Raw genomic sequence first — 16764 nt, forward strand, 5'->3', positions numbered from 1 at the left:
GTTTTCTTATTATTTTGTATGTTTATAAACAAATGGGAATTTAGCAACATTTATTAGAATTTGTGGAGGCAGTTTCTAAAGGGCAAGGGCACAAAAATATGATTCTTTTTTGTTTGTTTGTTTCAAAAACACTCCTTTAGTGGTAACTGGACTTGAATGCAGCAGAAGATATTTTAAAATAATGTTTGAGTGGAAATGTAAAGTGAAACAGCCACTATAGAAAGAAGTATGGTTTTTCCCTCAAAAAACCATATGATCCAGCAGTTCCACTTCTGGGATATGCCCAAAATAATTGAAAGCAGGGTTTTGAAGAGATATTTGTTCATAGCAGCATCATTCACAATCGTCAAAAGGTGGAAATAATCCATATCCATCAGTGGATGAATGGGTAAACAAAATGTGGTACGTACATGTAACGGAGTATCATTCAACCTTTAAAAAGGAAGGAGAATCTCACATATGCTATAACAGGGATGAACCTTGTGGACATTATGCTAAGTGAAATAAGCCAGTCACAAAAGGACAAATACTGTATGATCTCACTTACATGAGGTACCTAGGGCATTCAAATTCATAGGGACAGATAGTACAATAGAATGGTGGTTTCCAGGGGCTGGGGGGAGAGGGAATGGGCAGGTTGATGAAAAGTTCTGGAGATGGATGGTGGTGATGGTTACACAACAGTGGGGATATATTTCATGGCACTGAATCGTATGCTTAAAAATGGTTAAAATGGTAAATTTTATGTTACGTGTATTTTACCACAGTAAAAAAAAAAGTTTGACCAGCAGAGGTGTAAAATAGAATACAGATCAGCTCAAGGTGGGAAATACTGATCTTGAAGGTTTAACACGATCCATAGATTGTTTGATCATTGCTCAAATAAGGCGGTTATAAACCTGTACCTAGCGTTTCGATCTCCAGCCCCTTTGCATGGCCACCTTCACTCACTATATCATGCCTCTTTTCCTGGAATGTCCAAAACCCGGGTGTAAAGCGTGCAAAGGGCTGTGCATGAGCACATGGCCAGCTAGGCACCGTCAGGCCCCGCTGGTGGCGAAATAAGTGAGCGCAGCCCTTTGTGAGGACAGTCCGGGGAAGGCCGTGAAGAGCATAACCATGGTCACGCCCACTGTCCCTTTCAGCCTTCTGAGGACAGAGGCTAATGGACATACGTGGCCCTCTCTCCTTAAATGCTTGCCAGCCCACCGCCCACGTAGCCCTGAGTCCATCCTTCCCTTCATTCCGCTCTCGGGCCCAGTCCCTCTGTGTGCTGGGCGGCACGGTGCTGAGAGCTACGCGTACACCCGTGTTGGGTCAGGATGGGGAGGTGCGGTGTGGAGGGCACGCATCTAGGCACTGACATGTGTTAACTATCTCGTAAGTAATGTATAGGCGTTGTTTTCATCAGGGTTCTCCAGAGAAACAGAACCAATAGGGTGTGTGTGTGTGCATGTGTGTGTGACATATATATGAGATGTAGTATAGGTCTGTGGTTGAGAGTCCGCCTGCCGATGCAGGGGACGCGGGTTCGTGCCCCGGTCCGGGAGGATCCCACGTGCCGCGGAGCGGCTGGGCCCGTGAGCCGTGGCCGCTGAGCCTGCGCGTCCGGAGCCTGTGCTCCGCAACGGGAGAGGCCACAGCGGTGAGAGGCCCGCGTACCGCAAAAAAAAAAAAGAGAGAGATGTAGTATAAGGACAATAAGACCCACATGATTATGGAGGCCGATAAGTCCCAAGAGCTGCAGTCAGGAAGCTGGGGACCCAGGAGAGCCATTGGTGTAAGTTCCAGTCCAGAGGCTGGCAGGCTTGAGAACCAGGAAGAACCAATGTTTCAGTTCAACTCCCAAGGCAGGAAAATCTGGAAGGCTATCAGGCAGGAGGAGTTCCTTTTTTACTCAGGGGAGTATTGGCCTATTTGGTATCTTCCACTGATTGGATGAGGCCCACCCACATTAGGGAAGGCAGTCTGCTTTACTCAGTCTGCTGATTCATATGTTAATCTCACTCAGATATATCTTCACAGACACACCTGGAATAATGTTTTACCAAATATCTGGGCACCTTGTGGCCTGGTCAAGTTGGCACGTAAAATTAATCATCATGGTATTATGTACTAAAATGATTTAGAATTAGTTGTGCTGCCTAAATCATTATTGTAGTTACAATTGCTTTTCAACTCAGTTTTGAATTTAAGAGTGATATTATGAAAAGTCCTGAATCAAGTTCTTTTCTGCATGTGGCTAAGTCTGGACTGCCATTTAGATAATTCAAAAAAAGTATTAGGCCCAGAACTTACAGGATCAATACATTTTTGTTTATGGAGTGATAGCATGAGTGTGACAGGGGGAACAACTTGGAAGTTCCTTGGCCTTTCCTGTTTCCATCTGAGCCCTCCAGCATATGGTGCTGGCTGAGGGTCATCCATGGGTGAGGCAAGAGCACCTCAGAGCCAAGTATCAGCGTCAAGGGTAAGATGTGGAGTCCTCAGTTAGGGTCCTTGGACCTTGTACAGCATATACCACCTGACCTTGGCTTCAGAGAGCTCTGCTGCTTATGAAGAGAGAGCAGCTGAGGCCTCCACCCTCAGTCCCACCTGCCTTCCCAACCCCTGGATTTGGATGTTTGCCTGGGCTCTGGCAAGCTTTTTCCTCTATCTGCATTGGTTGTAACTTGGGTGGAACTCTGCCCTGGGGCCCTCTGGAGCCTCAACTGCCTGGGCCAGAGGAGAGGAGTAGAATCTGGGCAGGTAGCTTGAGGGCAGGGGAACCAGCCCAGCTGAGCATCTGCCCCCACAGGGCATGGCCAGCATTGAATCACCGGGGGGTGTGGCAAACTCAGACTTGTATGTTGGCTACTTGGGGGTTACGGCTGAGGAGCAGTTTTTAAGCAGTGGGAATGCTCCCAAGTGCTGTAGCAGCCAGTGTGATGCTGACCACCACAAGAGCCAGGCCAGGCAAACCCAGGCATCCTCCCACGGGGTGACCCACAGGGGCCTGGGAGGGAGCTGGAGCCGTGCTGCATTGGCCATGCAGGCTCCCAGCCCTCGCCCCTGTGAACCTGACCTCAGGCTTAGGAGAGCAGGTCTAACTCCAGCCCCTGCTGGTGCCTGTTGGCTGCCTCACCAGAGGTGGTGCAGGTCCTCATTGCCTGGTGCTGTGAGGCCCTGGGAAAGGGTACCTCTTACTTAAGATAGGAGGAGAGGGAGACCTGGAGGAGAATCTACTTCAGCCCCCTGAGAACAGGACTAGGTCCCCTCTCACTGAATATGACAGAAGTTCTCCTAATGCCAAGTTCCTATAGCCCTTGCTTCCTAGGGAGGCGGCAGTGTGATCCCACATGATGGTTCCCAGGACACGGGAAGCACTCGGTCTGCAGTGGCCGATCCATACCCCAAGCCCCCTGTGCTCCCCACTCCATGTGGTCACGTTCTCCCCATCTCTGCACGGACTCTGGCCCCTCAGTGCCTCAGTCACCTGACAAGGGCTGAGTGGTCACCACCTAAGAATTGCAGGGACTTCGTTTATCTTTGTGCTTTTCCCAAGGATCTCACCCCCTAGTGATCACTTGTTACCTAGTGAAAACTAGAATCAGATCTGGGGTTGAAAGCAGCATCTAGCCAACATGCCCTGGTTCCTGACCTGTGTGTGCTGACATAAAATCCTCCCTTCCCCAACTTACCAATGTATATGTTTTTAAAATTTTATTTATTTTTGGCTGGGTTGGGTCTTTGTTGCTGCGCGTGGGCTTTCTCTAGTTTTGGCAAGCGGGAGCTACTCTTTGTTGCTGTGCGCGGGCTTCTCACTGCGGCGGCTTCTCTTGTTGCAGAGCATGGGCTCTGGGCGCACGGGCTTCAATAGTTGTGGCATGTGGGCTCAGTAGTTGTGGCTTGCGGGCTCTAGAGCGCAAGCTCAGTAGTTGTGGCTCACGGGCTTAGTTGCTCCATGACATGTGGGGTCTTCCCGGACCAGGGATCGAACCCGTGTCCCTTGCATTAGCGGGTGGATTCTTAACCACTGCACCACCATGGAAGTCCTTCACCAATGTATTTTGAAAAGCCTGTCAGATTTTCTAACAAGAACTAAATATGAGTTAACATTAAAACCCAATTGCTATTTTTAAAACTCCAATTGCTGTATAAAACACATTTCACCTAAATAAAAATAGATTTGTTAAGTAAGCCAACCATGAGTTGGGTCAGCATTTGTAAAAGTGTCTGATATACAGGGCTCTTCCTGGAATATGAATTCATTAGAACTTCAAAAGCAAAACAGCATGAGGTTGGACACTTTGCTGGAACACTGGAGAGTTCTCAGCCAACGAGAGGCTAGATGGATTGATATTTGTTAAATTGGGATTCTGTTTGTACTGCCTTCAATTTAGTCCTTTCTCAGGATTTGGGGGTTCCCCTTCAAATCTAGTTTGTTGACTGTTTTAATCATAAAAGATTTTGTCAAATGCTTTTTTCCACATCTACTGAGATGATCATGTGGTTTTTGTGAAAGCTGTAAATTTAAGTTACACTGGCTCCACCTAAGGGGAAATGTGACTTTTTGGAAAATACATAAATGGATAAGATTCAGCAGTGTAATACCCAAATCTGAGGCGCCAGTACTGGCTTCAGCAAAACTCCTCTGATGCAACTATTTTGTTACCTCAGGGCTCACCGGTCATGAGAAACGAAGTTGGGTAAGGGTAGAGCATTTTCTAGCCCTGGAGCTATTGGGTTGGCCAAAAAACTTGTTCGGGTTTCTCTGTAATATCTTACGAAAAACCTGAACTAAGTTTTTGGCTAACCCAAGATATCCCTCACTGCAGAAGACAAATAGAAAGTCCCTAAAGAGTGGGAGGCCAGGCAGAATAGTCCCCAGTTTCACCACTCATGCTTTCCGCTCACGGGCTTCTCTCAGCATCTGAAGAGCTTAGTCCCTGCGACCGGCAGGGACTTCCTGTACTTCACACGCCCTGTTCTTGCTTACTCTGCCTCCCGGGAGCTTGAGGTCTGGACCCTCACGCAGTTGGAAAGTAGCAGACTTGCTTCTATTCACCATGGACTTGATCTAAGAATCTGGTTTGAACTACAGGCTCAGCAAGGACTTCTTGGTGTTCACACCGTCCCCCCACAACTTGCAAACCTTGCCATGATGGCTACCGATTCAGTGGATGGGCGTGTACAGCATCGTGGTTTCCAAGCAAGGAAAACTGCCGTTCCTCTCAGAGTTATCGTTCCCAGTCACTTCATTAGTGGGAAGTTGCATAATTGGTACCCAGCTCCCCTGCCTAAATATGGTAGGATTATGTGCTGGCAACTTTTAAAGTCCAGCAATCCCAGATCCTTTCTAGGACCAGTAAGACACTTTGGTGATACTTTGAAACCATGGTGCAGAGGTTCTCATCCTTGGCTGCACCTTGGAGTCTCCCTTGAAGCTTTAAAGAAACACTGATGTCAGCAACGCACCACAAGGCTCTGATTGAATTAGGCTGGAGTGTGGCCTGAGGTTTTTTTCTTTTTCCAAGTTCTCCAGGTGATTGTAATGTGCAGCCAAAGTAGAGACCTCTGTACCAGCTATCAGCTAAGTAAAGAAATCACTAGCTTGGATGAGAAGTCACATACCAAATGGCAGATCCTCAAATGGATGTTAGCTTAGTTAATTATTGCTGCTATTTCAAATATTGTTAGCAGTTTGTCAGGTTTTTGTTTGTTTGGTTTTTTGCAGTACGCGGGCCTCTCACTGTTGTGGCCTCTCCCGTTGCGGAGCACAGGCTCCGGACGCACAGGCTCAGTGGCCATGGCTCAGGGGCCCAGCCGCTCCGCGGCCCGTGGGATCTTCCCGGACCGGGCCACGAACCCCCGTCCCCTGCATCGGCAGGCGGACTCTCAACCACCGCGCCACCAGGGAAGCCCTGTCCATTTTTTTTATCAGAAAAACTTTTCCTTAAACATGGATTTTTTTCCCCCAAGTTTGCTCCATTTTCAGTTAGGACTTTATTATTACTTTCACAGCATCTACTTGTATATAATAGTAACACATGACTCACTTAAGAGGAGTTTTCGTTGGAGCAAAATTTCCTGCATTAGGGCAATGGCTACACATTGGGCTCATCTAGTACAGGTGGTCCTTCAACTTGGCTATACCTCTGAATCACCTAGGGGGCTTTTCAGTTCCAGAGCCTCAGCCTTGCCCTAGGCCAGTGACTCCAGAATTTCTGTGACTGAGCTTTAGCACCAGCATATTTGAAAGCTCCGCAGGTGATTCCACTATGGCCCTGAGTTTGAGTCAGTCTAGAACAGCATTCTCAAACTTTCATGAGATAAGCGTCCCCTGGAGATTTGTTAATATGCAGCTTCTGATTCAGTGGGACTGGGGTGGGGGCCTTAGACTTTGCATTTCTAACAAGTTCCCACATGGTGATGGTAGATGCTCCCATGAGACTCGGGAGAGTCTCACATGAGAACAGATAAGAGACCAATGGTGCTGGTCTATGGCAACACCTCACTTAAGTGGCAAGAACCTAGAGTACTAAAAAAAAAAAAAAAAAAAAGAAGAAGGAAAAAGTATATATATACTGAGTACTGAGCCTGGGCCCTATTACCAGTGAATTTAGTTTGATTGCACTGGGTGGGGTCCAGAATTGACAAGTTTTAAAAGCTCCCCAGGTGGTGGTGATATTGAATCCCAGGTGGAGAACCCCAGCAGTATTAGGAACTAGCTCTGCCTCTTGTGGTATAAATGGTTAATAAATGGTATCGGGGAAGGAGGAAAGGGTGAAGACCCAAACAAGGCCAGGAGGGACCCCCTCCTCCAGCCAGAAGAACCCCTGGACCTGCCAAGGGATGTCTTATCTTAAAAAAGGTCCCTCTGTAGAGAGAACTCACCATAAGGCTACCAGATTTTTTTCAACTCATCTTACGCCCCTGTTTTGCATATTGTTTGAATATATTTACATGTTGACTATCAAGAGGCCCTAACTCCAAATATGTAAGATAAAATAAAATAAGTTAGATCTTGCACCTACTGCAGTTGTATTCATACGCAATAGTCAGTGCTGAACACAACTCAAGTAGGGAACAGATTTTGAAACAGCCGGAGATGGGGGAAGGAGAGGACACGCCAGCAGTACGGGAGGAGGGCGGCTTGGGGAAGCCACGACGGGCTCCTGCCATCTGCCCAGTGACAGCCCCTCGGGGACCTCAGAGTCTGCAACAGGACCTGAAGCCCAAACCCCCTCTACACCTTTCTCCTCCTTATTATTCCAAACAGTCGTGCTGCCTTTTCTCTCTCTCCCTGAAGCTTCATTCTGTACAGACCTTTAGCCTTCCTGAGCTGCTTGCAGGCCATCCTCTGGGTGTTCCTCCCGGGACCTTCTGGACTTGACCTGTATCTCTTGGGCCGCCTCCCCGCGGTGCTCAGCACAGTGCAGGTCAGGGTAGCCTCATGCGGTTGGTTGTACGGGGTGTGCCCTGATCAAGGTGCCTACAGAGGCCACGCGTGGGGCTGAGCTTCAGCTCTCCTCTACGCGTCAAAGTTGCCGCCTCAGGAGCAGGAGGCACCTCTTTGCCCTTCCACCTGCTGGCGGGCTCGAGGGGACACCTTTTTCTAATTTGCTCAAAGGGACCTGCCAGGTGTGCTAGTGGAGACCCTGCGCAGGTCACCCCGTGCATGCTTCCTAAGTGCTCACTAAATGTATGAACAAGAGAACAAAGTGGAGGCAATGAGGATAAATAAGAGGTTTCCACAGTCATCTCGGTAAAGGTGAACAAGGCCCCAAACTAGGACGTCATCTGTATTTACAGGAAGGAGGAGTTAAACAAAAGGAGAAGCAACAGGCCATGGGTTGGGTTAAAGCTTCCAGGATGGCAAAGGAGAGAGGGAATAAAAATGACCTCCTACCTGTAATCACCACTAAAACTTGCCTCTTGCCCAAGAAGAACAAGGACAGTGTGGTTGCAGATCAGTCTTACATACCCACTTCTGGACAGCTGGCTTTGGTTGGGTAATGAGGTAACAGGAATTCTGTGCTCTTGTCCGCAAGACCCTGTGGTAAGCAACGTGGGGGAGACATAAGACTTCCCCTCCCTCGGCGAGCTTGTGATCTAGTTGAGGGCACTTGTGTCCAACAAGATTCCTGATTCTGGTCTACACGGACCAGCATCACACGTGGGTGACAGGTGTCAGATGATCATAGTAGCTATGGACGTACATACTGCTTTACTGCCTCTGGTGAGCTCTCCTGTATGAGATAGCTATTATGTTGCTTCTCACCTAAGAGGAAGTTGACATTTCTTGCTTGCTTCTCACCCCGTCTTCTGACTGCCAGTCACAATATTGGCGTGAACCACATAAAATTAGCATTTTTGTAGGCCAAAATGGTTAGATATCAGCAGTTTCATATCGGTGGTTCTTATACTCTCCACCATGTTATGCTGCCACTTGAGACCTTTCAAGTGATTTTATTGGTTTGTTTTAAGCCTATTATAAAAGGATTTTTTTAAAAAGAGTGATGCTTTTTCTGGTAAATGTGCAAAATAGGAAAAAACTGTGCAGAAGCAGAAAAATCTTTTATCTGTTTATTTATTTTGGGCTGCATCGGGTCTGTTGCTGTGCATGGGCTTTCTCTAGTCGTGTCGAGTGGGAGCTACTTTTCATTGTGGTGCACGGGCTTCTCAATGCGGTAGTTTCTCTTGTTGTGGAGCACAGGCTCTAGGCACGTGGGCTTCAGTAGTTGTGACATGCAGGCTCAGTAGTTGTGGCTTGTGGGCTCTAGAGCGCAGTCTCAGTAGTTGTGGCGCATGGGCTTAGTTGCTCCGCAGCATGTGGGATCTTCCCGGACCAGGGCTCGAACCTGTGTCCCCTGCGTTGGCAGGTGGATTCTTAACCACTGCTCCACCAGAGAAGTCCCTGGAAGCAGAAAAGTCTTAATCCCAAATTCTACAGGTCAGAGGCATCCCTAATCACGTTTTGATGTATTTCCTTCCAGATATTTTTCTTTGTATTTTTTACAAAGTTGAGATGTTATTGCATATGTAATGTTATATCCTCTGTTTAAAAATAACAATCTTTACTTAACATTAAATATTTTTATAAACACAATTTTTAATGATGGCATAATATTCCATTGAATGTAGGTACTATAATTTATCCTACTGTTGGACCTAAAGGTTGTTTTCAGTTCTTAATATTATATATATCTAGTTTTATTCCTGATCATTTTCTTAAGATAGATTCCTGTCTTAATCCATTTGGGCTGCTGTAACAGAATAGCATAGACTGGGTGGCTTATAAACAACAGAAATTTATTTCTCACAGTTCTGGAGGCTGGGGAGTCCAAGATCAATGCTCTGGAAGATTCAGTGTCTGATAAGAATGTACTTCCTGGTTCATAAATGTCAGCCTTTTCACTATGTCCTCCCATGGCAGAAGGGGCTAGGGAGCTCTCTGGTGTCTCTTTTATAAGGTTATTATTCTCCTAGGTTCTGCCCTTGTGACTTAGTCACCTCCCAAATGCCCCACCTCCAAATACCATCATACTGGGGATTATGTTTCAACATATGAATTTGGGGGGGACACATTTAATCTATAGCAATTCCCAAAAGGAATTGGGTCAAACGGTACACGGGCCTCTCACTGTTGTGGCCCCTCCCGTTGCGGGGCACAGGCTCCGGACGCGCAGGCTCAGCGGCCATGGCTCACGGGCCCAGCCGCTCCGTGGCACATGGGATCTTCCCGTTCCGGGGCACGAACCCGTGTCCCCTGCGTCGGCAGGCGGACTCTCAACCACTGTGCCACCAGGGAAGCCCAGGAAACTTTTTTAAGTGTCTTGATTTGTAGTGTCCATTGGCTTTCCAGAATGCATGCGCCCCTTGATTAACTTTAGCCATGATGGCAGAGCCAGTCCTTTGCTGGTTCTGGTTTGGTTACCAGTGATAAATGCTGTTTTTAAAGATGAGAGCATCTAAAGATGAATGGTCAAAAGACTCGGCAGTTAGGTGGACATTGAACTAAGCTAGAAAGATCTGTAAGTTTCAAATAAACCTTGAAGCTAGAACGATCTGTAAGTTTCATATATAAACCTGGGGAAATACTTTCCGAGCAGAAGCAAAGGTGCAATGGAAACAATACAGCATATTGTGAACAGTCATAATCTAATCTTCCGAGGGTAGATAGTTGCAACATGGGAATAGTGGGCTTTAAATTGAGAAAAGGGCTGTCAGCTGAGACTGAGCTTTAATCCTGTAGATAATGGGGAGCTGTTGACAATTTTTTGAGCAGGGGATTATAAGAAGAAAATAATGTTTCAGTGATTATAGGAGACTTTATCTGGGAAACCAGAAACATCTTTACGAGTGGCAGAAGATTTTTTAAATGATCATCTGTTTTAGAAAATTACACAACATATATAAACATCCTAGGAATGATTTGCTCTAGTGCTTAGCATGTGACAGTGGTATGACCTGTCAGCCATGTCTGAGTGGCTCAGGCTTTGCGATTCAGGTGGTGTGGCTTGGAGATCACAGTGGCTGGATCGAAATTGGCAGTCAGAAGCTATTTCGCATGGAGGAAATCTCAGTTTTCACGAAATGAAGGTCTCTCTGGCTTTTACATGTGCAGTTACAACAAATCCTCATGAGGAGTGATTTTACCTTAAGCATTTCTTGGTAAATAAAAATTTCATCTCTTTTAATGGCATTTTTACGATTTTAAAGGAAATGGATATGTTGCAAATTCTGGTTTCCAGTACGAATAAGTAAAATGTGGTTGTTGCTATTACATCATTGTATTTTCTCTTTTTAAAGATAAATCAGATTTTTTAAAATATTAATTAATTTATTTCTGGCTGCGTTGGGTCTTCGCTGCTGCACGCGGGCTTTCTCTAGTTGCAGCGAGTGGGGGCTACTCTTTGTTGTGGTGCATGGGCTTCTCATTGCTGTGGCTTCTCTTGTTGCACAGCACAGACTCTAAGCATGCGGGCTTCAGTAGTTGTGGCACGTGAGCTCAGTAGTTGTGGCTTGCAGGCTCTAGAGCACAGGCTCAGTAGTTGTGGCGCAGGGGCTTAGTTGCTCTGCGGCATGTGGGATCTTCCCAGTCCGTGTCCCCTACATTGGCAGGCAGATTCTTAACCACTGCACCACCAGGGAAGTCCCAAATGAGATATTTTTAATCAATATAAAATGATGACAGATAACCTAGGAATTCTTAAATTATCTGTCCATACTATATTTAATATCAATATTAGATAAATGTCTTGTGATATATGTACACTTTTAAAACCCATCTATATGTCACCATATCTCACATAGCACAATGCTTATGTTATGGAAAAATAAGATTTCCACTCACGTTTTAGATTTAATTAAAGTTAGCTTCAAGAAAGAATGAGGGGGCCCTTAACAAAATTGATAGGCCACCAAAAAGGTGCTGATTTTTTCTTGAGATACATTGTCACAAGGCACACTAATCATGGCAAAATGTTAACAACTGTAAAATATTTGATGGCATTAACGTTCGATAACTGCTAAACGTCAAGAGATTTCATGAAGAATACAGCCGGCACAGTTTTGAAAGGATAATGCTGTTTACCCTGGGGAGTAAAACAGTAGGGTGCTATCAGGTTTGCTGGGGCTTTCACCTTTGTTTAGCTGGGATTTTCATGACGTATAGAGCAGGGCTGGTTTCATGGATGTGTGACCTGCACAGTCACGGATGGCCCTGTGCTTATAAGGGTCTGGTGCTTTGTGTGATGTTTTTCTGTTGCCATCTTGAAATTCCCAATAAATTTTGAGCAAGGGCTCTGCACGTTTATTTTACACAGGTGATTCAAATTATGTAACTGGTCTTGATTGTGAAAGCTGATTTCATCTTCCTTTGCCATGTGTTATGGGCTAAAACATGGTTTTCACGGGACCAAACTATGGACCAGGTTCGGGGAGAGGGCTGCGGTGAGCCAAGGGAGCTTCTGGCCAACTCCTCTTATTTCCACAGGGCGCTAAACTTAGTACAATAGGAGAAGGGGGGAGAGAGCAGAGTTTACGAGCAGGCAGGGCTACTGACAGCTGGAGTTTCTCCACTAAGAACAGCAGCAGTGGCTGCCGTTCCCACTACACCCACCTACCACATCAAGCTAATAACCCCCAAGCTCCAGCTGATCGCTTTCTGTGCATTATTTCCTTTAACTTAATTTTCTCAGCAACCTGCAACATGAGTATTATTTTTACAGATGAAGAATCTGAAGTTTCCAGCAATCAAGTTGCCCATAATTACAGAGCTAATTAACGGTCTTTGCTGACTTAAGACTTAGCCAGCCATCCTTGTCTGTTGTTAAAATTGAATTTGAATCACTTATTTGTCTACTTAAAAAGATTCATTGTCAGGGAGAGAGCCATAGACTTTGTTTACATAGATTGTTCATTTTCTACTTTTTTTTACTTTCATATAATTGTAGATAGTATTGTTCTTTAGGACCTTTTGGATGTAAATGTCTTTACTTTTTTCTCCGTGGATGCTATCTGGACAGCATACTAATGCTGGAAGTGTTTTTCCAAGAAGAGATAGCTACACCTTCCTTCTTTTCTCAGAAGATTGTGTCAGTAATCAGTATTATATATTTTTAAAACTTCAGCCAAAATGACATTCTGTTGCTTGATTATTTGTTATTATTGTTTTCCTAGTTGTTATGTGTGATTCTGTTCTGCCATAAGTTAAAAAAATTATCCATGTTTTCTATTTTAATTTTGTATTAAAATAAGGTTTTTCAAAAATTGGTAAATGAATTCTATTCTTGACTAATTCTAATTATGTCTTCTGCAGGAAGGCATCTCTGGCAGCTGATGTGTCCAGGCTTGGGTACAGTTCCTCACCCAATCACAAATACATTCCCCGAAGGGCAGTGCTCTATGTTCCTGGAAATGATGAAAAGAAAATTAAGAAGATTCCCTCTCTGAATGTGGATTGTGCAGTACTCGACTGTGAGGATGGTGTGGCTGTGAACAAAAAGGTAATGACGTGATTTTTCCTTACGATGGAAAAAATAAATGAATTGAAATTTGGTGCTCTCCCGGTAGCACTGCTCACTGTTTGGAAAGATTCTACGGTACTCACCTCTTTCTAATTATCGATGTGTTCTTGACCAGCCCTTGTGTGAGTTCTCAATGTGTATGTTTCTTTTCTCCAAGAGACAGAAAGAATCCAGCCAAGATATATTTAAAATCATGGCCTTCAGTATATGTGACTATGTGTGTGTATAGATAAAGAGATATATACTTTAAAAAAATCCATTTTGGCTGTGATATTTGCTGGTTTGGGTAAATGACTTAATCCTAGAATTGTGGTGTAAATTTTTTAGACCAGTAAGATGGAATGAGGAATGTATCTTTTTTTTTTTACTGCCAGGTATATTGTGTAGTGGCCTTATCTCTTCTGGGACAAGTGCCAATAAAAGAAAAGATAGACTTCAATGGATGAGTCACCATTTTCCCTCCTTAATTAAAGAGAAACTACATGCGGAACCCTAAGGTTGCAGCTTTTGGCTGATCTTCTCATGGCCTGATCAGAGAATTGAGTCGTAGAAAATACCCAGTTTGTAAATAGGTACGAAAGGTTCTTACTGGGTGGTAGTATAGTGGGTGATTTTTGTTTCATTTTGGTTTGCCTAACTTCTTTTTCTAGGTTTTTCTAATGAACAAAGATTTGTTCAATAATTGGGTGAAATACATAAATTATTTTAACAATAACTGATGTTCGCATGGTACTTTTAAAATTAAACACATACTTTCCCTCAGCCTTCATCTATCCAGTCCCTAGACAATGAGGTTGGGCTGGGGATGGATTGCGGGGCTGGTGGCACAGAAGGAGCTGGCTGTCTGGATTTATATCTATTTGGATAGTTTCTTTTCCTAGGTGACCTGAAGTAGCGTGGTTGTCCCATACAACTTTCTTGATTAATTGCCTTCCGTGGAGATTCTAGCAAACAAATATTTGCCTTATTTTTTTTAAGTTAATTTACAGCATCTTTCTAATGGTCAAACCAAGGCTTTATAAGTGTTTGGGAAAGGATTAGAATAAACATTTGGAATCTAAAGCGTCTACTCAACATCTTTGGCATGCACCAAGGAAAATGCAATTAATCTTCTTTCTCCCAGAGATTAAAGTAAATAGGGCTTTTCTTTTTCTTTTTTTTTTGCGGTATGTGGGCCTCTCACTGTTGTGGCCTCTCCCGTTGCGGAGCACAGGCTCCGGACGCGCAGGCTCAGCGGCCATGGCTCACGGGCCCAGCCGCTCCACGGCATGTGGGATCTTCTCGGAACGGGGCACGAACCCGCATCCCCTGCATCGGCAGGCAAATTCTTAACCACTGCACCACCAGGGAAGCCCTAAATAGGGCTTTTCTTGAAGGACATAATATGATTCCAGTATGCTCCCTTCCAAAACTCATGTAGTGCACTCCAAGATTAGTTACTAAATTGTAATTCTAGTTCTGTGTAACCCAGGGCAATTCACTTTACTTCTTTGCCTCAATTTTTTATCTGTACTCTGGGATGACAAAATCTTCTTTTGTCAGGGATACAGATTATTACAAGGAATAAGCTTGGTAAAATGCCTGGGAGTAGCTTGATTTCCTATAGGAAATAGATTAGATAAATCCTGTAGTAATCATGATTAGAGGGGAATTTACTTTAGCTTGTAGCACAGTGAGCCATTAGGTGCCCTGATAAACTTCTAACTATATTTCTTCACAAACCTTGAGGCTATCTTCCTATTCCCACCTGAGGATGTTTCCTGCTACCCAGATGAGTTCGAAATATGGTTCATTCCTACCTCATATTTCCTTATTGTTTATCTGTGTTCTGAAGCCCCATCCTTATACCCGGAGCCACTACTGAGGAGGAACCTAAGGAGGGGGCAGGGGAGAGAAAAGTTTATGATGGGCAAGTTGTGCCCGCCATCTTGGCATCTATGTCCAGACAGTCAGAGCACTGCAGTTCTCTCTCTCTTTTTTAAAATTAATTTCTTTATTTATATTTCATATTTATTTATTTGGCTGCATCAGGTCGTAGTTGTGGCACACGGGATCTTTCACTGCAACGCGTGGGCTCTTCTCTAGTTGTGGTGCGCGAGCTCTGTAGTTTGCGGCACGCGAGCTCAATAGTTGTGGCGCGTGGGCTTAGTTGCCCCACGGCATGTGGGATCTTAGTTCCCTGACCAGAGGTCGAACCGGCGTCCCCTGCATTGCAATACGGATTCTTAACCACTGCGTTAATTGCCAGACACACTGTTTTACGTATGCCGAACTTGGAGTCAACCAAATTTCCCTTTCTTGTCCACGAGAGTTCTGGCAAGCCAGGCTAGTACTTATAAAACACTTTTTTCCCTAATTTTATCTCATATATTTCGTTTCATAGCCCTAGCCTGTCAATGTCTTTTTGGATTTTGATTTCATCATCCAGCATTTATACCATCTGAGAATTTGACCAGCACACTAGAAAAATTTAACAAGTTTCTGATAGAAATGTTGAAGAGGTTGGAGCCAGGTGCTGTGCAAGCATGCCACTAGAAACTTCTGTTCGAGTTCATTTAACAGACATTTATATAATGGTGACTAAATGCCAGGCACTGTTCTAAGGGCTTTGATTTGGATAACAACCAAGTAAGTAATACTCCTTCTACAGATAAGGAAACAAGCATGGAGAGGTCAAGTTCATGAAGCAGTTCTGTGAATACGGTTATTCAGTCACCTAACTCTCCTAAAATCCAGTCTTTTCACAAGAATAGTATAAGATATTTTATCTAATGCCATTTCAAAATGAAGACACCTTCCTGATTTACATGGTCTAGCAATACCTTCTCTCTCCACATACCTCCACCTTGCCAGAAAAATGAGGTTAGTTAGATGAGACTTGATCTTGAAGAACCTGTCAGTACTACCTAGTTGTTACCACCTTTGCTTTGAAGTGCTTGAGAGATGAAAATGGTAATAGCTACCATCTACCGAGACTTTTTTATGTAAGAGGTGCTATAATAAATGCTTTAACTATCTCATTGACTCCTTATAGCAAAGTTTTGTCCAGGGTCCAGGGTCATTAAATGGCAGATTTGAACCTCTTAGAATTTTTGCCAGGAATCAGCCTCAAGTTCACCTGCTGGCATATTCCATACATAACTCACCTTTTCCTCCTTTCTCAGAAAGTTAGTGCCTTGGCTTCTCTTTATCTTTTGTCACCTTTGTATACTCCATAGTTTCTCAAAGATTACCGACAGGAGTGCCGTGTTCACATTTGCAGATTCTTTCAGTGTCTTGGGATTTTAATGCATTTAAACCTAGGGACTTCAATTCATTTGAAATGTCCAGATAAGTCTGAAACTTCTCACGTAGATCATATTATTTTTCCTTTCTTGAAGTCACCTCTTAATCATATTTTTGTTTGAATATTATTCCTCTTGATGGAGGAGATAGAATAGAGACCATTTTCAGGGAGTTTATTTCTTACCATGTTAAAACTGTCATTTCAAATGATCTAGTTATGGTTTTGCTAAACTGAACTATTATTGCCTGATTCAACCTTCTTGGCATTATTAAAACTTAGTCACTTCATTTTAGATATTTCATTTCTTTTTTAGTAATTGACTAATTCCATATTTCATTTGACTGACTCTGTGGAGTATGGGCTTGTAATGAAAACAAGAGGAGCTTCCACAGAGCAGTTTATAAGTATATAATACCTTCCAGCAGCCTCTAATCCTGTCCTGTTAATCCAATTTGTGTTTAAGCA

General features: G+C 44.2%; 1 protein-coding gene across 13 annotated transcripts in view; it reads left to right on the forward strand.

Moving 5' to 3' along the window:
* CLYBL (citramalyl-CoA lyase) overlaps positions 1–16764 on the forward strand; it is a 244936-nt gene that overhangs the window by 126801 nt on the left and 101371 nt on the right. For all 13 annotated transcript variants that reach the window (XR_010837253.1, XR_010837250.1, XR_010837251.1 and 10 more), the window contains exon 2: positions 12806–12992. Coding sequence is in view for 6 of the 13 variants with exons in the window: in XM_059041973.2 (XP_058897956.1) it covers positions 12806–12992 (187 nt within the window). In the remaining 7 variants the exon portion in view is untranslated. The remainder of the gene's footprint in view (positions 1–12805; positions 12993–16764) is intronic.

This window comes from Kogia breviceps, chromosome 16, assembly GCF_026419965.1.
Source record: "Kogia breviceps isolate mKogBre1 chromosome 16, mKogBre1 haplotype 1, whole genome shotgun sequence".
In the NCBI taxonomy this organism is placed as follows: domain Eukaryota; kingdom Metazoa; phylum Chordata; class Mammalia; order Artiodactyla; family Physeteridae; genus Kogia; species Kogia breviceps.